General features: G+C 41.0%; 1 protein-coding gene across 3 annotated transcripts in view; it reads right to left on the bottom strand.

Moving 5' to 3' along the window:
• LRRC1 (leucine rich repeat containing 1) overlaps positions 1 to 27190 on the bottom strand; it is a 134017-nt gene that overhangs the window by 66795 nt on the left and 40032 nt on the right. For all 3 annotated transcript variants that reach the window (XM_047860254.1, XM_047860256.1, XM_047860255.1), the window contains exon 2: positions 16676 to 16793. In XM_047860254.1, the coding sequence (XP_047716210.1) occupies positions 16676 to 16793 (118 nt within the window). The remainder of the gene's footprint in view (positions 1 to 16675; positions 16794 to 27190) is intronic.

The raw sequence follows: 27190 nt of genomic DNA, 5'->3' as shown, positions 1-27190 counted from the left end.
GGATAAAGGGACTACAGAGCCTGGACCTTATTACACAGTACCATCCATATAATAAGTGCTCCTACACATCAAAAGGTGACAAAAATAGGTGCTTTCCTCTCGTAGCCAGTTTCTCTCTGAAATTACAATGGAAGGAATGGTCTCAAGGGCTAAGTCTAAGAGATTCACTCACTTGTTCATGTATTCATCCATTTGTTCATTTATCCATTTATTTAAGGAACTACATATATGGCAGATGGTAAGGAGACAGAGGTATAAGAGACACACACTCTTTGCCCACTGTGATCCATAATCCAGTGACTAACAGAAGTATCATAAAAACAAGCCCAGTACAGGGGCACCTGAGGGGCTCAGTCGGTTAGGCACCCAACTCTTCTTGATCTTGGCTCAGGTCATGGTCTTGTGGTTCGCGGGTTCGAAGTCCTACATTGGGCTCCACGCTGAGAGGGTAGAGCCTGCTTGGTATTCTCTCTCTCCCTCTCTCGCTGCCCCTCCCTGCCTCTCTCTCTCAAAATAAATAAGTAAACTTAAAAAAAAATTTTTTAATGTTTATTTTTGACAGAGAGAGAGAGAGAAAGAGAGAGAGAGAGAGAGGACAAGCTGGGGAGGGGCAGCGAGAGAGGGAGACACAGAATCTGAAGCAAGCAAGCTTCAGGCTCCGAGCTGTCAGCACAGAGCCTGACACGGGGCTGGAACTCACAAACCATGAGATCATGACCTGAGCTGAAGTCAGACACTTACACCAACTGAGCCACCCAGGCACCCCTAAAAAAATTTTTTTTAAATAAGCCCACTACAGTGTGATACCCAACACTGGCAACCTCAGCCAGGGCCAGGAGAGTCTGGAAGTAGAAAGGGCAGGTTGTTGACTTTTCCTTTACTTGCCACCATTGAGTTTTTATAATGACTGTATACTGCTTGTGTGCGTGTGTGTGTGTGTGTGTGTGTGTGTGTGTGTGTGTGTATTTGTTTTGTTTTGTTTTGTAATCGCAAGGTGTAAAGTAAACTTGGAAACACCATGGGTAAATACAATCACAAAAGGGTCTTGGAAGGAGGAAACTTTGTCTGTTGTCTTCAACACTTACTATGGAATAAGCAGGCTTAAAATGTCCTGAGTCTACTCTGGTCCTAGCCATAGCTAATGACCAGACTCCAGACAGAGAATATTGGTGGCTGGTTACCCCCACCTTTTGCCTTCTGGGTCTGCCTCTCGGTGGCAGCAGCAAAGCCTGCATGGCTCATTCCAATGCCAGACACCGATCAAACATGTACACATTACACCCAAAAAGTTATGAAATCTCTCCATTAATTATGTCATAGAGTCAGCTGTCCAAGACATACACCACCATCAGGATCACTCACATCCCTCACAACTGGCAGATCCAGCAGGAAACAGTGACTGCTGCTGTTTCCTCCTGGAAATGGTGATTGTTGGTGTTTTTCAAGCCTTCCTCTGATCTCTCAGAGTCAAGGGAAAAGTGTAAAAAAACAAACAATGTGTGCTATAAACCACTTTTGACATTGCTTTTGTTGTCACAGATGACCTCGCAGATGTCAAACCAATGGAAACTTTTCAGTCCACATTTATTGACCATTCCATTCCCTTTTACACTGCAGCCTTTCTGGATGTGCTCCGTGCCATTGGTCCCACCCTTGGTTAAGCTCCTGTGACTCTCCTGTTTCTCATCAGTCCTCCAATCGTGGTGCTTCCAAAGGTGCTGCCTTTCTACAGCCAGTGTCTACGCCTTCATCCAGGACAACTTCACCCATTAATCTGCAGGCTTCCTCTCCATCCCATAATTCAATCCAATGATTGCCATTCTCTTGCTGGGCCTTTTCTACAACCCCAGTCAACAATACTGACAAAGCATCCTGCTGTTACTTCTCAGAATCTTACAAGGGGCCCTGCTGCTCTGCTTTCTTTTTAACAGTAATAATATGCGTGCTCATCTCCCCCTTCCAACACCATATCTACTCCCACTCCTTGAGTGACGTCATTCATGCCCATGGCTTCAACCATCACCTACACCTGGATGACTCCCAAACCTTCATCTCCTGCTAAAATTTCTCCCCTGAGCCTCAGATCCTTATATTCAGCTGCCTACTGAACATCTCTATTTAGATATCCCAAAGGCATTTCACCTTCCACATGCCCACATATAAACTCAGCTTTCCTCCTGATCTTTCTTTAATGTCTCCCATCTCTTCTGCAGTGGTGAGTGGGAGTTTATCCTCCCACTCACCCTACCCCTCCACATCCAGCAAGCCTCCCACTTGTCACCCACACACCTGTTCTGGCATCTCTTTTTCTCTTGCACCCTTCTCTGCTCTTTCTACCCTCAACATGACCTCCTGCTTCCAGGCTGCCCTCAATCAACTACACGTTCCTGCTAGTGCCAGGGTGACATGTAAGCCATTCCCCTCCTGGAAATCCTTGCAGAGGTCCCGCAGAGCTTTCGAGAAAACATTCCTTAGCCATGTATACAGAACCTTCATGATCTCATCGCCATGTACTCCAGTAATATTTTGCATTTCCCAAATTCATCACGCTATTTCAGACACACACTCGTGCAATTTCATCTGCCCAGAAATATCCTTCCCGAACTTCATCTCTACCTGCTACTTGTACCTCAGGGCTTGAGTGTCATCCCTCCCAGGAATGACTGAGATCCTCCCTCTCCAGGCTCCTTCAGGCATATCTCTGAGACAGGATTTTCCACACTGTCCTGGTATCACAGATGGACTTGGTCCCTTCACCGTTGTGCCCTAAATCCCTCGAGGGCCATCACTAAACCGACTTGCCATCTCTAGCTCCCCACATGTAACTTTCATACCTGGTGATTGTTAAATAGTTAAGAAATGAATAAAACTTATTTTAAAACTGTTCTTGCTCCAATGTACCTTATCTTGGTGAAACATACATTCTAGCCAGGAATTCATTTTGTTGTGCTTTTCAATATGAAATATGATGCCTTTATTTAGAACATTTCTTTGAGTTTATCTCTTCCCATATAGATCCCTAACGAAGGTCAGAACAGCTGGTAATACAGAAAAGAAGAATTTTAGAGATAAGATGAAATTCAATTGGCAGCAGGGAAGGGCTCCAGACGACCAAAGCATCTGCTCAGAAAATGCCAAAGATCTACAGGGAGGACATCTCTTTGCCATTCTCCAATTAGTCAAACCCAAAGGCTGACCAGTCCACGACAAAATCCAAAGGCAGGGACCTCGGTGTAAAGGAAGCACAACAGTTAGCGTTTCTCTCTAGTTGCCAATGTGCAAAGCCCCTGAAAGGAGTGATGATTTCAAAGGTGTGTGGGGAGGCATAGGGCAAGTAGGGACTTCTTGAAGCAAATTATGATTATTTGCAATTATGATAAGGCACATGCCCATGGCATTTGACTCAACTTAGGGCTAACTTCAGACTGGCCCAGGCCCTTGCCATGCTTGGCCCCTTGGGTCTTAGCCAGCTAAACAGACCACGACTCAAACGGCAGTTAGCTGAGGGAAGGAGGGTTGCCAGGGACCCATGCAAGTCCCTCCAGTGGTTTGCTGCCTCCCCACTTACCACAGGCCTCCCCTGAGAGATCTGTCTCCACAGCCCCTCTGGTGTCACTCAGGAATCTCTCCCAGCTCTAGGCTGCTTTTATTTTGGATGTGTACTAAGTTACTGGCACTTGGTTCTGTCACTTTTGTCTAATTTGCTCAGATCCCCTAGTTCATCCTGACCCATCCCTCATCAGCCCAGCTGAATGGAAGAAGGGCTATTCTCAAACACTTTGCAGCACCATCAAACAAAAGTTGAACAACAAGGTTAAATACTTCAGGACATCAACTGTTTGTGTGTAATGATACTTTGATCAAGCACCTTCACAAACAAAATACATGTTAGGTAAACACAGAACTGACTGCATCACGGCACCTTAAAAGCAGTTGAGCACTTACGCTTGGTCTGCTGCTGTCCACCTTCTTTCTGTGGCTACCTCTGCAACTACATTAGGGGGTAACTGTGCCCCCTAAACACAAAAATCCTAAATCAGGTAGAAACTTCTAAACTGCTTATTCATCTCTTTCTTCACTGTCTGGTTGACTCTTAACTTATCACATCTGTCTGGAAACTCCCCTGTCTTGTCAGTTATTCAACACAGACCATCCTTTGAAATCTACAGCTTCCTGTTAGGTGTTACAGATCTGTTCGTATTTTCTCCAGAAAGATAAAAAGGTAGGAGCTATAAATTAATCTGCCTTTTAAAACATTTACATATTTAATAATAATGCTTTGGGAAACACTCACAACCCATAATAAGTGAATAAAAGCAAGAGACATGTGCTGCATAATCCCAGTTTTGTGAAACTGGTAATAAAAGGGGGAAAAAGATAAATAAAATACATTAAAAACATTATTAATGCTCATTCCTCAGTAGTAAGATAAAACACTTTTATACTGGGGAGAAAGAACCATGATTTTAGAGTCTCACCAACCTGGGATCAAATACCAGTTCTGCTACTCACTAGCCATGTGCCCAAGAAAAAGTTTTTAATCTGAGACTCACTTTTTTTTGATTGAGTATAACTGGTGTATAACCATATTCAAGTTTCAGGTGTAGAACATAATGATTCAGTATTTATATATATTGTGAAATGATTACCATGGTAAGTCTATTTAACATCCATCACCAGATATACTTACAAAATTTTTTCTTGTTATGAGAACTTTTAAGATCTACTCTCTTAACAGGGCATCTGGGGGGCTCAGTTGGTTAAGCATCTGACTCTTGATTTTGGCTCAGGCCATGATCTCATGGTTCGTGGGTGCAAGCCCCGTGTTGGGCTCCGCGCTGATGGTGCGGAGCCTCCTTGGGATTCTGTCTCGCTCTCTCTCTGCCTCTCTCTCAAAAATTAATAAATAATAAAAAATTAAAAATAAATATATACTCTCTTAGCAACTTTTAAATATGCAGTACAGGATTACTACCTGTAGTAAATGTGCTATATATTACATTCCCGTGGTTTACTTATGAGACTCGGTTGTCTCATCTGTAAAAAGAGGATACCAGGGTACTGCTTGGAGAAGATTTGATGATTCAATGAGATATTATATGAGAATATGCACATGAAGTGCTTAGCCTACTGGTAGTCCAGAACAGGCACCCAATAAATACTCTAAAGATTCACACGGTTCTCTTGGTTTTCCAATAATGTGTCTTTGTGTTTGACTATTATTTAATTCTCAACAATGAACATGTGCTTTAAACAACATAAGCTGCAAAAGAAATGATCCTAGTGATTCATTTCTCTACCCTTTTCAAGGTGCTTTTCTTTATCTTCTTAGGGCAAACGTAATTCATTTTACCAAGAGGGGAAGGAAGGAAGGAAGGAAGGAAGGAAGGAAGGAAGGAAGAGACAGAAAGAAAGAAAGAAAGAAAGAAAGAAAGAAAGAAAGAAAGAAAGAAAGAAAGAAATTGAAGACCCACTGAAATTAGTGCTACTCGGTGTTCCAAAGAATTTCAAAGAGGGCAAATTCGCTGGCTGCTGGAGGCATAGCTTCATATAGCGTAACACCAAAGAGATGATCCTCTGTGGGTTAATCAGGTAAGTCTTCTAGTTGCCAGCTCAGTGACAATGTGTTTGGAGAAGATCAGGCTGTGAAAGCATGTGCCATGCTAAGAAAATTCACATGGGACCAAGTGATCAGCCATGCTAAAGGAACTAGGTACTAAAGGCAACTGGTCAGCCTATCCGTCACCTCTCTTCAATGTTCATATCAGAGAATTAAATGCCCATGACAGTGTTTGGTGAATATTCGTATCCTGAGAAAAGAATGGGATGATCTTAACCATCCCATGGATAAAAAAGAAGGCTACACTTGCTTCCAAGGGACATTCGTGTTGTCTAATCTCTTTTCTTTCTAAGGTAAAATCCTATGCAGTCTTAGTTTTTGGCTTTCCTTGTTCTACACTTCTAGCAAGGCACCAATCTTATGAGATTGTGATCTTTTGTCAAAACAGCACAATTACCTTAGAAGTGTGACATAGTAGCTTATTGCGAAAGCCACACATCTTTCATTAGATGATGTTCCATTTCCAGCCTTAGAAGATTTACAAAGCACCTCCTCTCTGGGTGGGCCAATTTTAGAAGCGATTGGATTCATTCACTATGTAGATTTTTAGGAGTTTAAATGTCTTAATGATTTTTCCCTGTTTTTATCTCTGAATCCAGGGAGAACCTAGTCCCAGTATTGTCTATATCCTTTCTCTAACCCAGACAAAAAGTAATAGGCCTACCTTTATCATTTTCTAGATGCTCCAAAAATAGTTAGAAGTGCCACTCTGCTGAGTTTCTTATTTCAGCCCCACAACTAAGTACAAGTACAGTTTGGGACATAGCACTTCTTCAAGGCTCCGTTTCCTCATCATTCATTCTGCGATGCTTCTGCCCACCTCCCAGGAGTAGCGTGTGAATTAGACAAAACACAGGGGTGACGAGGTGACACAATGGCTGGACGTGGCACCTGGTGTGTAGATGGCGCCTCAGGCAGGAACCCTCCTCACCCACATCACTCCAGCCTCCAAACCCGTGGTGTCCTCGCCCCTGCCCTTCATTCTTTTTTTTTTAATTTTATTTTTTTAATGTTTATTCATTTTTGAGACAGAGAGAGACAGAGCATGAATGGGGGAAGGTCAGAGAGAGAGAGGGAGACACAGAATCTGAAACAGGCTCCAGGCTCTGAGCTGTCAGCACAGAGCCCGACACGGGGCTTGAACTCATGGACCGCAAGATCATGACCTGAGCCGAAGTCGGACGCCCAACCGACTGAGCCACCCAGGCACCCCCCTGCCCTTCATTCTTAATCTCACAGTGCTAGCTCAGATCTCCATGACTCAATATGAGGATGATGACAGGATTAGTTATGGCAGCTAATGCTGAGTGTTCATTATGCACAAGGCACTGTTCTAAGCACTTTTCATACACAGCCTCTTTTGAGGGTCACATCTCTATGAAGTCAGGGCTATTATATCTCCATTTTACAGATGAAGAAACTGAGGCACAGGGAGGTTAAGTAGCTTGTCCAAGATGGTGATCCCTAGCTTGAAAACTGTTAATGATCCCATATTGCCTAGAGCAAGAGCTTCAAACATTCCTCAAATATAAAATTCTAATTTTCAAAATATATTTTAGTTTCTAAAAATTCAAATTAGAAAACATTACGCATACTTGCACAGATTTTATGCCAATGATTAGCAACCATGGCTATCAATCCTGTTCATCTATTCCTGGGTTTAAAATTTTTTGTGCAGAAATGGGAAGGAAAGCTACCTTGTCCTCTACTGACATGTATCTAAATTTCCCATAAATGTGTCACTCACTGGAAGGTTGTGACAGTGCAACATAATCGTGTGTGTGTGTGTGTGTGTGTTTACGAGGCCTGCATGTGACCAGTGACATAAAACCATACAATGGCAGCATTCAATTATTTGCCATTTGTGGTAGATGATGCTAGTGTTTCCCAACAGCCAGGTTTCTCTGACTGTACAAATATCTAACAGCATTTCCAAGCTCCTTTCAGTTAAGTTGGGGGCATAAAATTAGCCAGTAGAACATGGATGGAAATGATGTACAGCATTTCTTGACATGATCCACACAAACTGCCCACATACAATCCCCCAATGTCTCCCCCTCCCACGAGGACCTTGGAAGCTATTAGTTGAGTGAAGATGTAATATCTTAAGAAGAAGCCTGGATCCTTGACTGTATAGAGCCTCTCACCACCCGTTTCCCTATTCTCTGTCTCCCCTGACTCCCACATCCCTCCCCCCCCCCCCCGAACTGGACTGTAAGTCAAGCACTAATAAAGTCCTTCAATGTGTTGAGGACTTGAGATTTTGGCTTTTTTTTTTTTAATCAATAGTCATCTATCTTGACTACTACATGGAGCTTAGCATTTCACCTGGCAGAACAAATCCTTTACAACACAGCAGTAATCAGCTGTACAATAATGAGAAAGAATCTGATGACAACTCATATAGTTTCAGTTGTTATTCTTATGTACTGGGTGCTTCTTTGATTTTTGATAAATCTAAAAATTTTCAGTGAATATCTAAAAGACAAGCGCTGAGATATTTGCATTTCAAGGATATTTCTGACTCTGTAAATCCATAACAAACATTTGAAAAAAATCTCCAACAAGTAACAATAAACACTCAGCTGAGGAATCTACTTACTAACTCCCTCCAAATTTACAACTAAAATATGAGAATTTCTAAAGACTGCCTGATTTCAATTTCAAACCAAAAGAACACATTCTTCCTTCAAGCTTCTTTCAATCAGTTACAGTTACTGACACTCCTCTGCTGGCCCCAGCACTTTATTTATATAACAGCGTAACAGATGTTATGTGCAGTTCTTCACATATGTTTGTTGTGCCTGTACATTTACTTCCTTAAGGGATGGAAGAATAAGGCAAAGAGCCTTAGATAAATACAGTAGGTGCTCAATAAATTTTACTTGAAGTAATTACGGGCTATAGTTAATAACTGTAAACATTAAAAAAAAAAAAAAAAGAGGCCAGGGTCCAAGCCTTTTTTCAAACTGCAAAATAATTCAGAGTCATAATTCATTATTAGCTTTGCGCAGATACCTCAGGTTGGAGACTTATTCAACACTTATAAAGCTAATTTAAAAACCAAATGATTTCTATATATAATCCTCAAGCTGCAGCTCCTCATTCACTTTCTCCTTCTTGGATCCTCCACCCCTTTCTAAGTTGTGTCTCTTCCAGCTTAATAAGCTCAGAGCACCGTTTGCATTCAGAGCAGAGTGTAGCTGTCACCATCCTGACACAGAGATGCCACACAGCCTTTAGCTGCCCAGAGGCTCAGCGTCACTTGGCTCAAGGCACATTCACATGACAAAGTAGGTGGCCTCAAAAGCAAGATCAAAACGAAGTAATATGGCCGCTTACTTGCAATCACTTTCAGAGCTGGAAACTGTCAAAGCCATGCCTACATATATTGCTTAATTAAAAAGTGAACAGAAACTGTCATCCCACATGTGGAGTTTTGTTTTATTTCAGGAGAAACCATTTTTTTTAAACAATTATTTTTGCTTCTCTAACTCTGCCTTAGCTCTATGTAAATCTACCATTGTTTTTGGAAAATGTGGCATCTAACACAGAGCATAGCATTTGAAGACCCAGTGAATGAAATGAAGTGGGCAGGGGATGAGGGAGGAAGGTAGACAAAGAATTCAAAGAACCTGGAACTGGGGCACCTGGGTGGCGCAGTCGGTTAAGCGTCCGACTTCAGCCAGGTCACGATCTCGCGGTCCGGGAGTTCGAGCCCCGAGTCAGGCTCTGGGCTGATGGCTCAGAGCCTGGAGCCTGCTTCCGATTCTGTGTCTCCCTCTCTCTCTGCCCCTCCCCCGTTCATGCTCTGTCTCTCTCTGTCCCAAAAATAAATAAACGTTGAAAGAACCTGGAACTAACTAAAGAGCTTGTTGACCTAAAAAATATATTCAGAGGTGTTGTTCTCAAATGCAAAAGTTATCATCTCTATTATAAACCTGCTAATTAAAAAAAAAAGTCAAGAGACAAAGTTACATAAACCTACAACTTATTCAGGAGAATCACAACTTTTCTGGTAACCAAAAATTAAGCTATATTACCATAATAAATAGCAATAGTTTACTCTTCTATACATTCTGGAAAAGGAAGTACAAGGCAGGCAACCTAAGGAAACCCTTCGAGATGAGAGCAAAAAGGATTCAGATATTCTGGAGAAAAGTTAAGAGAAAAAAATGCAAAAAGTGTCAATACGGCCATCAAAAGGGATCTATAGTAACAAAGTTTAGTTTCTGTAGATTATCTGAATAAGAAAATACACAATACTCAGATTTTATTTCACTAATGAAATCACTGTACAGCAGATCTCTGTAATGGTTCATATGTAACGTAAAAAGCAAGCTCAGATTTTATTTTAAGGCAGCTAATACCGAAGGAGAAATGCTAAAAATTTGTCTGCAGCAATACTGGAATACTTCAAAGATACATGGTCATGAAGTTCTAAGCTTGTCTTTGTACTCTAAAAACACAGATGCTGAAAATACATTTAAAGATGTGCCTGCCCTTTGGTAGTTAATATATGGTTTTCAGAGCTGTTCCTATTGATCAGAATTATTATGCAACCCTTTTGAAATTGCTCTATCTGAAGCAGATATGGGGTAACTAACGTAAGACTGTCAGTGTCCTGGTTTATTTACCTAAATTGGCATTTAAAAATGTCTGGCTGATTTTAAAAACCAATCCACACTACAAAGTGAAACTACTGGTCTGAGGATATGCAAAATTATGCACTACAAATTCTGAAAGAGTGCCAAAAACACTTGGAGCAAAGGCAATGTTCTAAGAATTTCCCTTCTGATTTAACAATGTGTAACACTAAACTGTGATGGGTTTTCAGTTTTATTTGCTAAAATATCACTGATGTTTCTATATCATCCAAAGGGGGGGGTGGCTATTTGAAAAGTTGATTTCACCTTTTTCTGTGTCTGAAATGGTTTCTATATATCTTCACATTTCAACAATGCTCCCTGGGTGGGGGGGGGAGAAACTATTTGTAGCATGCTAAGGTGACTAGAAATATCACATAAGCCTAATTTCTTTCCACCTCTGCTTTAAAAATAATTGTTATTATCTGGAATTAAAACATGAGAAAAAGGCAATTCTATTTTTTTCTGTATTAACCCTTCTTCCTAACAAAAGCACAGGTACAAGCTAAGACAGAGAAAGGGCTCAAGATAGGAAAGTCACAGTTCTTACAAAGGTAAAACAGCAAGCTCTGGTTTGGAAAGTGACCAGCTCTCCAGACACAAGGTAGAGTGGCCCATGGGGCCTCTCTTCGTGGGATGTCACTGGGGCCGGTATGAAGTCCAGCCACTGGGGCAGGTAACAGAGCTAAAGAGAGAGCACTAAACTTAGGCACGAATTAGGCAGTGAGAAAAGAGAGAACAATGGCTTGACTGTGGCTAGTCTGAAGTCTGCATGGGTAGAAACTGGCCTCTGCCACACTTGGGGTGTGGGTGTATGTAGTTATTACCAAAAAAAAGGCTAACTGTTCACAATTAAGTAGCAAGACTTTGAGGCACACTGGATGTATTGCTTGCCAGAAAGAGCTTTTTTCAGGGCATACTCAGAAGCACCAAGGCTTGGTGTTATACAAGGTCATTTCAGGAGGCTTCAAAACGGGCTTTGGATTTCATTACACAAACCCACAGCCACAGACCACAGACACTGATCGGCTTCTTGTGGCTGGACACAGGACAACTGACCCATGCATTTCAGCAAAGTCTGGCCTCTGGACTCTGTGGGACGAAGGCCCGTACTGTAGACAGGTTGTCTATCTGCTCACTCTGAAGTCTTGTCCTGGTGATCGTGACGATTTGTACTAAAACTATCCTTTAGGTTTTTGTTAACTCAAGTGTGCGAAGTACTTAGGCAGGGTGTGCGGACGCTGGCCGTGTTTTTCTGTGTGCCCCAGAGTGAAATAAACCCATGGGTTCTTTGGCCTGAAATGCTCATACTAATCAGTGGGACCCCTCAATGCCAGCCATCCCTGTCCACCTTCACAATGATGGCCACACTAGTAGAGCACCTGTGTTCTTTGGAATTTACCTCATTCTGTTAAATCACCTCTTCAAATCTGAGTGAGATTTATTTCTAAAGGAAGCCAACTTCTTTAAGTCACTATCACGGATAGAAACTAATAACCCTGCATACAGCAGATAAGTGTGATGATACATATAACATAGTGTTACTAAGTTCTACAGAAGGCAATCCAAAAGGAATATTGTTTTTTTTACAAAAATGCTAACTTTCTCACCATGACTCAATATTAGAAACTGCTGTTATGTGGCACCACTTAAAATCATCCCCAGCAGTACCAGTGGTATATGCCTTACACTTGGGGAAAAAATGAACTAAATGGATAATGATATAGTACTGTGATGTAAGTCAAATAACAGCACAGGCTATAAAATTCAAGTGACTAACCCTTCAGGCAGGATTCGTGATGCATTAACAAAGTCGGCCTGAGATTCCTGGATAGCAAGATAGTACCATGGGGTAATACCTTTTCTTACATATCCAGAGGTCGTGTCCCTCCAACAACTAAGGATCAGTGAGCACAGGAAACAGACATGAAGCATTTTACCACAGAAAACTGCTTCAGACCTTAAATCAGGGCCGTATGCTTTCTTTAGGCATCGTAACACCATATTCAGATACCAATTTTATACACTCCAATCATCCTTTAATCTACAGTCAGAGGAAATACCTAGTTTCTTTTACCCCCAGTTTATTTTAGTTATTGCCTGACTGAAAAAATAATCCGCTGTTAGGACACGAGAAATGTGTCACTTTCCTCGCCTCTCACCGGGTTTGTATGGAAGCAGTGCCTCGTCCCTACTCCTTCACAGGACACGGCCAAACACTGTCCATAGCCAGGTGTTGAGCAACAGAGCCAGGGCTCCCACCCAGAGTCCTGCCTGCCAACCACATCCAGCCATTTCGGGGGCAAAACTGTGCTCATCCCAAGCCTCTCTCTCCTTTTACTCCAGAACAGGTCTCCACAGCCTATATATAACCTACAAGCACCACTCTTCCTTCCTAAGCTCACTCTTCTCATTTCTAACACAATACACAATCCCCTGGACTTTGTGCCTGAAATGCCAGAGAATAAAGCCACAAAATCAGGGTTTAGAGGTCTTGGCAGTACTTGGCATAGGACACAAGCCTATAAAAACTTCTCTCCTCCTCATTTATAGATTTTTCTGGAGACAAACACAAAACTTGTCTTCTCTTCCTCACTTGAGCTAAGGAACACCAGAACACGTCTAATTTTGCTCCTGGACTGAAAGGCCAACTCGAGCTTAGGTCAGTAACGGCATCTTAGCTTTTCACCAGTAGTATCTTGAAGGTTTCCCACCTTCCATGCGAGAAGGTGCAGGGCCCACGGAACCTGAGCAAAGTGATGCTCATAACCACAGGAAGCTGCTGAAGGAACATTAGTAGTGAGCTTGTGGATCCTGCTACTCAGCCCCTGGGGACTTCCAGCAATGCAGCATCTCAAGCCCCGGTCCAGCCCTACTGCATCAGTATCTGCAGGTTAACAAAACCCACTGCATGCTGAAGTTTGACAAGCACTGAACCAAAGACTTGTGGGGTCTGATACCAACACCCTGCCTTCCTCCATGGTCCGGCAATGCTCTCTGGAAAATCAGGAACTGAGGAAGCCAGTAAAGGTCCTACCATGACACAGAGAGCTCTGGCTGTGGACCTGCTACAATTCAGGGACTAGGGAAGGACTAAAAGGAACAGTCTCTCTGATCATGGAGGGCAGCCTCAGCAGAGCCACAGAATACTAGAGGCTCCACCAGGCCTCCAGATGTAAGCAAACCCTTACAAATGCCTGTATCCATACAAAGTAGGGGTTTTCACACGGCCTCTCAGGCTAGAGACTTCACAACCTTTATTTACCTACTCAGTTGCCTAGGAAATTCATTGTGATTTAATCTGCAAAAAAAAAAGAGAGAGAGGGAACGGTGAGATTTGCCTGACCTGGAAATAGCTTAAAACCCATGTTCCTGTTGGTTAAACTAAATATGACCTTGTTCTGTTCTGTCATCTCTGTTTTTCTCACAACCTCAAAGAAAGCCTGGAACCCTGCCTGCCATCCTCCTCCACACTGTCCATCACGCCCATACATGCGCGCGCGCACACACACACACACACACACACACACACACACACATTCATGCTACTGAGCCAGAGCAAGGCTCTGCCCATAGGGGAAGGGGGAGGTTAACTCCCCTCAGCACTTTTTTAATGTCTATTTATTTATTTTGAGGGAGACTGTGTGTGTGCACATTAGCTGTGGGAAAGGGGCACAGAGAGAGGGAGAAAGAATCCCAAATAGGCTCCACGCTATCAGCGCAGAGTCCAACACGGGGCTTAAACCTACAAACCATGAGATCAGGGCCTGAGCCAAAACCAAGAGTCAGATGCTTAACTGACTGAGCTACCCAGGCGCCCCTCCCCTCAGCATTTCTAAATAAGCCTGATAAGGTGACAGCATCTGCAGGATCCTTCACAAAACTCCCAATACCTGCAGAAGGAAAGGAAACTTCATTCTGCGTCCTGACACTGACTTCCATAAAAGTCTAGTTTCTTTCATCAGTATGCTGGAAGGTATAAAGGGACACATGGGAAGAAGCATGTGGCCCTTCTTTCTAGCTAAGAATGGAAAGAAACTGCAGATGTGAAAGTGGTAGAACTTTTCTAATGCCAATTTCAAAATTGCTCTTTTGTTTATTCAGATTGTGTGATTTCAGTGACCACTTTCCTAAGTCACTGCTTCCTTATAGAATTAATTGCCAGCGATTCTTCATAACATATAATTTCTGAGACAAGGGATAGCAGTTTCAATTACATATACTTCATTGAATTTTTAAAATTTTTTTAATGTTTATTTACTTTTGAGAGAGACAGAGACAGAATGCGAGCGGGTCAGGGGCAGAGAGAGAGGGAGACCCAGAATCCGAGGCAGGTTCCAGGCTCCGAGCTGTCAGCACAGAGCCCGACACGGGGCTTGAATTCACGAGCTCTGAGATCATGACCTGAGCCGAAATCAGATGCTCAACCAACTGAGCCACCCAGGTGCCCCTAATTTTTTTTTTAATGTTTATTCACTTTTGAGAGAGAGAGAGTGAGCGGGAGCGAGGCAGAAGAGGGAGACTCAGAATCTGAAGCTGGCTGCAGGCTCTGTGCTGACAGCTCAGAGCCCCACACGGGGCTCAAACCCACAAACCGTGGGATCTTGACCTGAGTCCATGTCGGACACTCAACGGACTGAGCTACCCAGGCGCCCCTCAATTATATATACTTTAGATCAATGTGATATACGATAGCTTAGCAGCAGTTCTGGCCTCAGATGCCTGCCCCATGCCACACTCAGGTGTGAGGGGAGCTGTATCTGTGCTGAGGGGTGGGGTCAAGCTTTGCACTACTTGCCACCCCTGTTTCCGGGGAGCCAAACATCAGGGTGTCCTGTGACCTACAGCTTGTAGTTTATACTTGGCCTAAAAAGATGAGCTGGAGCAACCATTCCTCACTTAGAAATGTGTCATTGGCAAACAGATGCCCCAGCAGGGTCAGAAGCCAAAAAGTGCAAGGCAAGGCACCACAACAACTTGGGCCTGGAGGGGCCAGTTCCAAGAGAGCAGGTCAGCAGGGAGGGAAGAACAGAGCAGCTACCAACAGAAGCAGACACACCATAAGACAGAGGCCATGAAACTCCAAACATAGTGTCCGATGCCAGCTCCGTGCCAATGCTTTTGGAATGTTAGCTCCACCCCCATCCTTAAAATCCAATACCCTTTACCTAAGCAGATTTGGGTCCTCTGCAACCCATTCAGCCAGTCCAAAAAATAAGATTTTTTCACTTTTTCCATTACCTTCAAGATAAGAAATAATTCTCAAGAAAAATAAAAGTAGAGTCTATGTCAAGAACATATGGCCTGGCCTAAAGACAGTTTCCAATTCATGGGATCTGATAGATGACAAAAATTTAACAGCTGTTAAAAGTAGGGGGTAAAATCGTTTTTTCTTCACATTTTCAATTAAGCATTGATTACACTGCTGTCTTATGACAATGACCCACCAAAATATTCTGTACCTGAGCCTTGTGGTTTCTGTGGAAGACACGAGAATGAAAGATCCAGATCTGAGGCTCACTGAGGAGAAACTTGAAGGGAAGGGATCATCATTTGTATAAATAATTCAGAGCACACCGGGGCCTATCCTGAGGAAGTTACACCAGAGTCTTTGCAAGAACTGAATTCCATCACTAAAGACAGGACCACTGGGAGCTGCCACTTGAACTCAAAGTAATTAATCATGTCTGCTGTCAGTGGCAGGGGCTCCGGCCCACTCCACGAGTGCTGTCGGGGCTATAATCCACAAGGTTAAACCAGGGTATCCACTTAAAAGTGAAAGGTTAAACGGAATAGAGATATCCTACTGGAATGTTCAAGAAAAAGGAAGCACTTCATCATTCCAGTGAAACCTGGTAATCAAAATAAACTCACAAAATATACCACACAAACCCCAGTGTGCAGAATCATCAGTGGCCTAATTAGGAATAATCAATCTCACGACGATGCCTGGACAGCGAGCTGCTCTGTTCACTGCAGGGAGACAGACTCTCACAGGAGCACAGCCGGACAAACCAACCTTCCCCCCGCCCCGCCCTTCCCCCTCGCCTCAGCAGCCTCAGCACTGGGCGAATGACCGCACCAACAGCTCTCAGTGTCACACTCGGTAAAATGAGGGGGCTGGGTATTATGACTGCCCAGTCCACTCTCCGGCTCTCTGAATCAGACTGAACCTACTTTGAGAAAACCATCATCTAAAAATTGTGCTATTAAACATTTTTGGTAAATACCCGTAAGCTGACTAAACTATTCAGTAATGGCATTAATTTCATCCCCAAATTTACACAGAGCTTTTCCATAACCACCGGAAAAAGCAACTCGAACAGCATTTATCCAGCTACATTTACTAAAAATTGCCCCCAGCACCAGAAGAGACAAATGGACAATTCAAGTGGAATCTTTTTCTTACCATTCCGAGACACATCAAGTTCCACCAGCTGCATGAAGTTTGCTATTTCTGGAGGGAGCCGCTGAATTTCATTATCACTAAGTCCAAGCTTTCGTAATTTGACTAGCTGGAAAAATTGCTGAAAGACAAAATAGTTTTGCATGGGTCTCACATATATCTGCAATGTACACTTTCTGCCCCATATGAAATTTAAAACACTATCTCTTTTAAAAATTAATGAGCATTGTACCGTCAACTTCTTGACTTTGATATTTAAATAATAGTCATATAATAGTCATGTAGTCCACCACTGGGATAAACTGGGTACAAAGACATCTCTGTACTCTTTTCACAACTTCCTATCAATCTACAATTATCTGAAAAGTTTTTAAAAATGAGTAAGTAGCTCACTGAGAATGGTAATTACTCCTTTAAACTATCCAGTGGGTGGTCACACTTTCTACTTATAGAAAATGATATTCAATCTGTGTTAAGTAAATGTATGTAAAAATTAGAATAAAATATTTTAAAAGACATTTTTAATAGAAATGACTGTGCATCAGAAAGTATATAAATATCCCACAAATGTGCAAAGGGAACAAATTGTTTTTGACCAATCGAAAGCAAAGAATGCATACTTCCATTAACCAGGGCATACTGAGGACACGCCTCCCCCCGCCCCCCACTCCGCATCCTTTAAAACTGTACTAAAATGACACTAAAACAATTTATACAAAATGGATATAAATATAAAAATATGAAATAAATGCATGAAGACAATTAAAAATGAGAAAGGACAAGAAGCAAACTAGACATGCCACAAAATCCTTGAAGTCAGAAAACAGATGAACCAATGGGAACTAACAAAAGAATCCAAATAACGCTGAAATCCAACCCTGTGGAGTAAGGAGTCAATAGGAAATTAGGTCCAGGTGACCTCTGAAGGAAGGAGAACTGGTTGAAAATTTATATAAAGAACAGTTAGGTCCCCACATCTCTTCTCTACCCTGCATAGCCAGGCAGGAGACCAGAAATTTCCCTCTAAAAGAGTTGACTCTAAGCACAGCTGAGGGCAGGGTGAGGCACCCTACTAAAAACAGAAGGACTGAGTCAAAGCCCTGTGAGATTCCACCCCCTTCCCAAAGCCAGGCTCCCAGGCAGGAGAACAGACCCTACAGACACGAATTACAATACAGTACAGAGAATCCCCAGGTTACAAGCCCACCCATGCACAAAGAGCTTCCAACTATCTTCCCTCCCCGCCCCCCCCACAAGTGTCTGAATCAATCAACCTTTCTTTCTTTCCTTCTTTCTTGCTTTTCTTTCTTTATTCTTTTATTCCTTTCTTCCTTTCTTTCATGTCTGTGTGTGGGGGGGGGGGTGGTGTTTGTTTTAGTTTTTTGTTGTTGTTTTTTGGTTTGTTTGTTTTGAGACATAGAGAGCACAAGCAGGGGAGTGGGCAGAGAAAAAGAGAGATAATCTTAAGTAGGCTCCATATTCAGTGTGGAGCCTGATGCAGGGCTCTATCCCATGACCCTGGGCTCATGACCTGAGCCGAAATCAAGAGTCTGACGCTTGGGGCGCCTGGGTGGCTCAGTGGTTGAGCATCTGACTTCAGATCAAGTCATGATCTCATGGTACGTGAGTTCGAGCCCTGCATCAGGCTCTGTGTTGACTGACAGCCCAGAACCTGGATAGTGCTTCGGATTCTTTGTCTCCCTCTCTCTCTGCCCCTACCCTGCTCATGCGCTCGGTCTCTCTCTCTCTCTCTCTCTCTCTCTCTCTCTCTCTCTCTCAAATAATAAATAAATATTTAAAAAAAGTCTGACACTCAACCAAATGAGCCACACAAGCAACCCCAGATCTGTCATGCAACCCCAGATCTGTCATTTCAACAAAACCAAGGTTTTCTGGACACTTGAGGAAAGCCCCTAATGCAAGAGAGTACCCATGTCAACCAAAAAATATAATTAATACCCTCAGAGAAATAAGAGAAAATGAAGCAACATGATACCATAAAAAGCAAGCTTCGAAGAAGATATGTTTTTAGAAATTAAAAAATATGTAGCATTAATAAAAGAAATGAAAAATAAAGTTAACAATATCCCTTAGAAAGTAGAATAAAAAGACTATGAAACAGAGAAATGAGACAGGAAAATTCAAGGACTGGTCTACAAGGTATGATATCCAACTAACAGGTATTCCAAAGGAAAATACAGGGGACTGCATCTTCCAGTTAGGATAAGTCCACCATGTGGCCAATAAAATGAATGCCAGAGACATGGAAGAATACCAGGAAATATAAAACTTCAGAATGCCAGAAACAAGAAGATTCCAAAAGCTTCCAGAGACCAGGAGGTGGGGGTTGGGGGTCTAACAAAGAATTGGGAGTCAGAAAGGGGATGGACTCCACAGCAGCCTTGAAAGCAAGAAGGTCATGGAGCAATGCCTTCAAAATTCCAAGAAAACATTATTCCCAGCCTAAAATTACATCAAGTATGATGACAAAATAAAGACATTTTTATACATGCATGGTCTCAAAAAAAATGCCTCTTCCTTGCACCTCAGGAACCCATTAAATGTGAGCATAAATCTCAAAGGAGGAGGATCGGAGATCCAGAAATCAGAGAATCAACAAAACAGAGAGAAACAAAAGAAATTCCCAGAAATGAAGAGTGAAGAGACTTCTAAGACGTCAGCTGAGCAGCTGGCCCTGAGAGCCACTGGTCCACACTGCAGACAACAGGGAGGTTCACAGAAGAAAGATTTTTTGGAGGGGGAGGGAAATGCACATCTGTGGGATTATCTGATGTGTTTGAAAAGATCAAGAAGATTTGTTTGTCGATAAGTTAGAAACATAGAAAACAAAGTAAGCAAAAAACAAAAAATATAAAGTATTCTTATATATTCATAATATAAATTTAAGACTCATTTATGAACAATAATTGGTCGTAATGTTTTAATATCCACATATTGATAAAAGCAAAATTTACGTTATGTCAATTTTGAGAGGATAGAGAAGAAACAGTAAGTACTAAAGCCACATCTTCCATAGAAAGAAATCAAAAGATAACTACAAAGTGAAAAAAAAATCAAATTAAAAGCAAGCTTAGCAGTGTTGGGGCATACATCAGTGGAAAAGCCAGGAGCTGGGGTTTCTCAAGAGTCAGAAACTGGGGTGGGGACAGGAGGTGCAAGGGGCTACTGTTCTTCACTGTCACATTATGAATGAAGCTCACTGGATTTAAAAAAAAAACTATTTGCATATAGTGCTTTGCTAAAAATATAAATTACATTTACAAAGGAAAAAGTCTCTATTAAGATTACAGGCTTCTCCAAGTGATAATTTTGAAGAATGCTACTATTTAATAAGTTTCAGGGACTATATACTTCTATAATCAAAAAGAAGGCACTGTCATTTGGAAAGCAATTGGGCACTACATAGAACATAAGTTTTCAAGTCCACTGACATAATAACAATACTTTTGAGCATCTGTCCTTGTAACACACAGTAACTGAAAATAAGAAAAACGAGCTACAAGGCACAGTATGTCTTTGCATTATCAGTGAAAAGGAAAAACTGGAAAACATATATGTAAAATAAGGGAAATGATCAGCATGTTATTAAATAATTCAATACTGAGTAAGAGACCTAAATAATTACTAAAAAGACCATATAACTTGAAAAAGATTTACAATGCAGATATAATTTTAAAAGAAAAAATTGCAGGTACACCGTAAAAAAGCATGTGTGCATGCTGACAGGAAGGAAACACAAGAAAAAAAGTTATCTTAGGTGATAAGGAAAATGCACAACTTTAAATTATTGAACAAAAAATGCAAGATATTTTTAAATAAAATAAACTATGAATCTCAGCAAATGGACACTACTACCAATTAGCTGTACCTGATAATGAAAGTGCTCAATGAAAGAACTAATCCTGTGGACTTCTTTAATCATACAGTTGAGATTTAATTTCTTAAAGGAAAGGTATTGAAATTTCTTTATACTGGTTGTACGAAAGCATTAGCTGACACAAAAGCCATTCAAAAGAGTCACATATTTGAATAATTGAGCTTATGCCAATTGTTCAAAGAGTCTGACAGTTTCATAATGCATCAATGTGTTTACTCAAGCATGAAAAGCTCACTTTATTCTCCAGGAAAGATAGAACTGCAAGAGCACAAAACCATCACCAATTCCATACATTCAGGAACCATTCAGAAATAATACAAGAAATCAAGTCACTAAGGTACTCAGATCTGCAAGTGAATAATAAGTTCATTTTACATCTGTGGAAACAACAGCCTACAAGTCCCCACATCTAGTGTAAATCATAACAGCAGACAAATTTAAGTTTTGTTCTGCATATTAAAAGCATCCTCAAAGAGAGCCTGTCACAAACACCACTTTATTCAACTTGGGATGTACAAACCAGACGTAAAAACAACCCCATCTGACAGGATCCCAAAATGAAAACAGTATTTCCTAAATCCTCCCCTCATTACCCAGATGGGATCTTAATTTGGCATCCAAATGCTTTAAATTAACTATTTTCTTCTAAGACCAACACCATGCCACTAAGATTTTATTAAATCCTCAAGTTTTCTACTTCCTCAGATAGTCTGGGGAAAAAACCCACCAAGCTATAAGCCCTTCTGCCTTCTCTTGACATTAGCCAGGGCACATGCAGAACAATTCATGTCGCTGTCTTGGCAGGGTGCTGCAGCACAGAGCGATCATGTGACACAACACACAGACACCATTCTTCAACTATATACCATGTCTGATTACAGCACACTGGCCCACTTTGGAGGACACTGTGTACAATTACACGCAAAGGAACCCAAACTGCCTTGGCTTGTTATGCCACACCACAGCCTTCTTATAGCCACCCTTGTTTTCAGTAGATGCAGAGTCTCTAATTTGGCTGAACAGCATGTTTCCTTTTCCCATTGCCCATTTTGACAAGATTCTTTTTCCTTCTCTTTTGGCAGAGTGTTGGTACCTCCCTTCCTCTTAGAAAGGGACATGGGAAATCTGAGTCCTAAAACAGCTATGTCCTTTTTAATTAGTATATGGCCAAGGATCAGTCAATTGTTCCCCCACTGCCCAAACTTCTCCTCCCCAGGGTAAACATAAAACATTGTTACAGAGTCACCTGGAGGACAATAACATAAAGAATGTTATTAAACTCCAGGGGGGTACCTGGGTGGCTCAGTGGGTTAAGCGTCCTGACTTTTGGTTTCAGCTCAGGTCATGATCTCATGGTTCGTGAGTTCAAGCCCCACGTCAGGCTCTGAGCTGACAGTGCTGAGCCTGCTTGGAATTCTCTCTCTCGCTCTCTCTCTGCCCCTTCCCCACTGGTGCTATCTCTGTCTCTCTCAAAATAAATACAGAAACTTAAAAAAAAAAAAGTCATTAAACTCCCGAAAAACTGTTTGACTCCAGCTATAATGACACCAAATTGATTCAAAGATTTCCCTCCCAGGTTCACTCTAACCCTTCAACTAAACGGTGGCCCCTTTTCATGCCCACGTAACTCTCATCACATCCCTACTCCTGTCCCCTTTGATCTGAACTGTCTTTTTGGCCAACCCTCTTGATAAAGATATGGTGAAGATATGGTAAAGGTTATGATACAGGACATAGTTGACCCTTGAACAACAACACAAGGTTTGAACTGCATTTTTTCCCAATAAACACAGTACAGCATTATAAATGTACTTTCTGTTCCTTATGATTTTCTTAATAACAATTTTCTCTAGTTTACTTTATTCTAAGAATATAGTATATACAATACATACAACATACCAAATACATGTTAACCGGCTGTTTATGTTATCAGTAAGTCCCCCGGCCAACACGAGGCTATTAGTAGTCGAGTTTTGGGAGAGTCAAAGTTATATGCAGATTTCTGGCTGTCGGTGAGGGTAAGAGGTAGCACCCACAACCCCCACGTTGTTCAAGGGTCAACTGTCTATCTGGCATCATCTGGCAATGTTCTTTTCTATGAGATGTATAAAAAGTGACTGTAACTTTATTACTCAGAAATTCTATTCCTATATCTATTTTCAAAAAATTCTCATATTATTCCAGAATACATAAAAGAATGTGTTTGACAGAATTATTTGTAATTGCCCAAAACTATAAATAACTCAAATACCCATCAACAGTAGATCTAACAGAAGTATATTCTTATAATGAAATTCTACATAGCAATGAAAGTGAAAGCTAACTGTTAAGTCATTACAGGAAAGAATCTTAGAAATAATATTCAGCAAATGAAGCTAGACACAAAAGAATGCATACTATATTATTCCACTTATATAAAGATGAAAAATCAAAAAAAATTACACTATTTTGTTTAGAGATGCACACAGAGGTGGTGACATCTATAAAGAAAAGCTAAGAAGAGATTCTTATGAAATCAGGCTAGTGGCTACCTATAGGTGTAAGGGAGAAGACTGTGATCAGAAAGGGCATCCAACAGGCTTCTGGAGTCCAAGTAATGCTAAATGTCTCAACCTGAGTGGCAGATACAAATGTTCATTCTATAATTTGTTATAAGCTGTACATTTATTTACACCTTATGCACTTGGCTATATATCTTTTTTATTTTACAAAAAGAATAGCTTTACTTATTTAAGAGGAAAGAGACAGAGGGCACGTGCATGAGCACACAAGGAGAGGGGCAGAGAGACAGAGGGGAAGAAAGAATCTCAAGCAGGCTCCATACTGTCAGCACAGAGCCCCACACAGGGTCAACTTCACAAATCGTGAGATCATGACCTGAGCTGAAATCAAGTGTCGAATGCTTAACCAACTACCCCACCCAGACACCCCTACAATAAGAATAGTTTTTAAAGTTGTAAACTACTTATTAATCAGGAAGGAAGATACTAGACAACTAGCACCAAGGGCATCAAATTCTTTTAACTCCTCATAGTTAATGTTCATTAAAAGCAATGACACTATATCCAGAGGAGAGGAGAAATAAAATGATGATAGTGATCAAAATGACATTAGAAACGATAATGCTATAGCCAATATGATAGAGCAATCAACCTCTCTTAAGGGATTCTCTGTGCTTGGCAGTAAGTTAAGGACTTTACATGGGTTACATTCTTTAATCATCTCAACGTTGCCACAATGCTGATACCTATATGTACCAGTTAAATTTGCTGTCTAACAAACCACTGCAAATTCCAAAACATTTTTTTTCAATTTCTCACATTTTGTGGGGTGGCTGGGCAGTTCCTCTGCTGCTGTCATCTGAGCTCACTCATGCAACTACAGCTGGCTGGAGGGTCAGAAAGGCTGCAGGATCCACCGTGGACTGACTCTGATGGTCTGGCAATTACTTTGTCAGCTAGAGCCCCACTGTTCTGCACACGGCCTCTGTCCTCTCCCTGATGACAAAGTGGCTTCCTACATAAAGCTCTCCAAGTCGAATTCAAAAGGGGCAAAGAAAGATGCTGCAAGGACTCTTGGGACCTAGACCTTAAAATCTGCATGCTGTTGTTTTTGCCAGGGGGTTGGAGAATTAATCTGTACCTGTAGATGGAAGGAGTGACACAAACCTTGAAAAGAGGCATGGGATGGGCGAAATCTGGTAGAGTAAGTGGTCTACCACAAAATATGTAGAACGCTCAGGTATGCCACAGAAAAACATATAAAACTGAATAGATTATCCTAGAAAATTCTATGCTTGATCACAGAGTAATGATGTTCCTAAAGAAAATTTAAACAGAAAATATAACAATATAGTGCACCAACTTTGGCTAAGATAGGATTTTTGTACATGAGAAAGTTACAAATAAAGGAAAAAGTCCAAGAAGTATTCACAGAATAAGTTGTCTAAAGCAGAGAATTCAAATAATCATATGTCACATCTAGAATTTGAATTTGAAAGAGTTTTAGCAAATACTCAAAAATAAGAACCTCTGATAAGTATTAATAAGATTTTTTGTTTGTTTGTTTGTTTTTTGTTTTTTTGGTAAACAGGTATAGAACAGGAAGGTCCCTAGGTGAATCACTGTGTTCCCTTGTGGAAAAAAAAAAAAAAAGGAGCAAATGATTAAAGGGCTCTTTCTAGTTCTAAAAGTTATAGGATTGCACTTCAAAATACTTTCAGTGTACCTTAAGAAAAATGAAAATCCTATTAGCACACAATACAATAAGCATGAGGTTAAAAATGCATAAAATTACAAAAAGTAGATTAGTGGTTGCCAAGGAAATGGTGAGTGACTGCTAATGGGTATGGAGTTTCCCTTGGGGTGAGAAGAACATTCTAAAACTAATTGTGGTAACGGCTGCACAACTCTGAATACACTAAAAACCATCGGATCGTGTACTTTCAATGGGTAACTTATATAGCATATGAGTTATACCTCAGTCAAGACATCAAACCATTCCTGAGGCTGGCAGATACCAATGAGGAAGGAATCCCTTTTGGTGATAACAGACTAAGCGAGGGACACCCAGGCACCTTTATTTACTTGAATCCTTATAGGTACCAGTAAGGTAAAGCTTTTGATCTCCAGTTAACCGATGAGGAAACTGAGGTTTCAGTCACATTTTGTTGCTTCACTAATGCTGCTGCCAGTTAATAACATTCTTTAAGGAAAATTCTGAAGCACGATTGTGCTGGAGGCTCACAGAGTAATAAAATGCTCAGGTTAACTGGCAAACGGAAAACATTTGTGAAACTATATTCTAATTAGCTACGTAAAACAGGGAAAGGGGGAGTTTAGGCTACAAAAGGGATAACAGAGTAAAACTGTGCCAATGCTGTGTTTCATCTTGATTAATGAGTTGAAAGGGAAATGGAAGAGCACGCTAATGAAACCAGCAAGTAAGAGCACATAAGTGGTGTCGCTGCCCCTTAGATCCAGGCCAAAAGAGTAGACATAAAAGGAAAGTAATCTAGACAGATAAGAAAATGAGTCAACTTCTAGAGGATCATGGGCAGAGAGAGGTAACTTCAGATAAAGCCTTCGGCAAGGGGAAGGCTGACAAAGACAGGGAAAGCAGTAGACAGAAATCTGAAACAAGTATATAATATGATATAGCAAAAGGGCATATAAAGAAAAAAGGCTCAGTCTAGTTTGGGGGCCCAGGGGAAGGTTTCACCAAGCACCAGGACAGTCCTGGTAAATTTCAAAACAGGCTAACAACACTGTCTATTCAACTGGCAATTCAATTTTTTTAAACCATTTTCAGATAAACATAGAATGGAATTCAAAAGAGACTCACAAATACATAAGAATTTGAAACACCGATTCACAAAATTTAAAGCTGCTATCCATGCACTGCTGCATGAGCCAGGTAAGAGATAAGAAATATGAAAGGACTGAGACCAGCATTGGGTTCTGTGCTGACAGCTCAGAGCCTGGAGCCTGTTTTAGATTCTGTGTCTCCCTCTCTGCCCTCCCCTATTCACACTCTGTCTCTCTTTGTCTCTCTCTGTCTCTCAAAAATAAATAAATGTTAAAAAAAAATTTTTTAAACCAAAAACATCATGATATAATATTTTATATAATATTTTACATGTACAAAATAAATTATGTAACATGTATTTAAATTGTAAAGCAAAATAATAAAATAAACACCTGAAAATCCAAAAAGAAAAAAAAGAAATATGAAAGGAGATAAAGGTGCAACTCCTCAATAAAACTAACCACTTCCTCTATAATCTGAAGCAGGAAGAAACATATTTCTTGTCCAAATAAATGAAACAGATCACAGGAAAAAAGTCTCCTATTCTAAAATATAATTTTTTAATTGGTTCGTGATTCAGCAGCACAGGTACCCTTTCTTTATGCAACAAAGAAAAGGGTGTGGGCTCTTGCCATTACAGGGCCCTAAAAGGTCATGAGTAAAACAAATTTCACAGAAGCAAATTAGTTTCCCACTGAGTGTTAGCATGTATACTTCAGCATTTATAACAAAGATGTTTACATTTACTTTGCTTAAAATATTTCTTTCCAATTTTTCTGTCTTCTGGGCTCTGCTAATAATTTCATCCTCTATCATTTGTTAATATATTTGCACATTTTCGAGGTGCTTTTATACATTATCAAGCTACAACCAATAATGAACCCTGACAAAGATGTTGATGCCCTAAGGGTATACCCCACACCCTCAACAACAGGTGTGAATCACTTTGAAAATCAAAATTTTATTTACTGTGCTATGATTAGTAGATAAGACTTGCAGTGGTATTTACAATGATTAGGAGAAGAAAAACTTTTATTAAAATTAAAATGTATTTGGTGCTTGCTGCAGCAGCACATATACTAAAAGTAACATAAATTAGGACAGCATTCATTACTTTACTGAGAACCTGAGTGAGGGGACAAGCCAAGGACATGTGCTGATGGCACAGATGGAGAACTGACAAGACTTGGATTGAGCAGGACTGGCTCAGCACAGAGAAGGGTCAAATATGACAAAGTGAAAAAAAAAATCAACCTGAAACACCACAGGGGAAGGATTAAACATGGGATGGTAAATTCAAGCAATGAATAATT

The sequence above is a fragment of the Prionailurus viverrinus genome, chromosome B2 (assembly GCF_022837055.1).
Source record: "Prionailurus viverrinus isolate Anna chromosome B2, UM_Priviv_1.0, whole genome shotgun sequence".
NCBI classification, from domain to species: domain Eukaryota; kingdom Metazoa; phylum Chordata; class Mammalia; order Carnivora; family Felidae; genus Prionailurus; species Prionailurus viverrinus.
The sequence above is the reverse complement of the archived record's forward strand: the minus strand, read 5'-3'. Positions and strand labels throughout refer to the sequence as shown.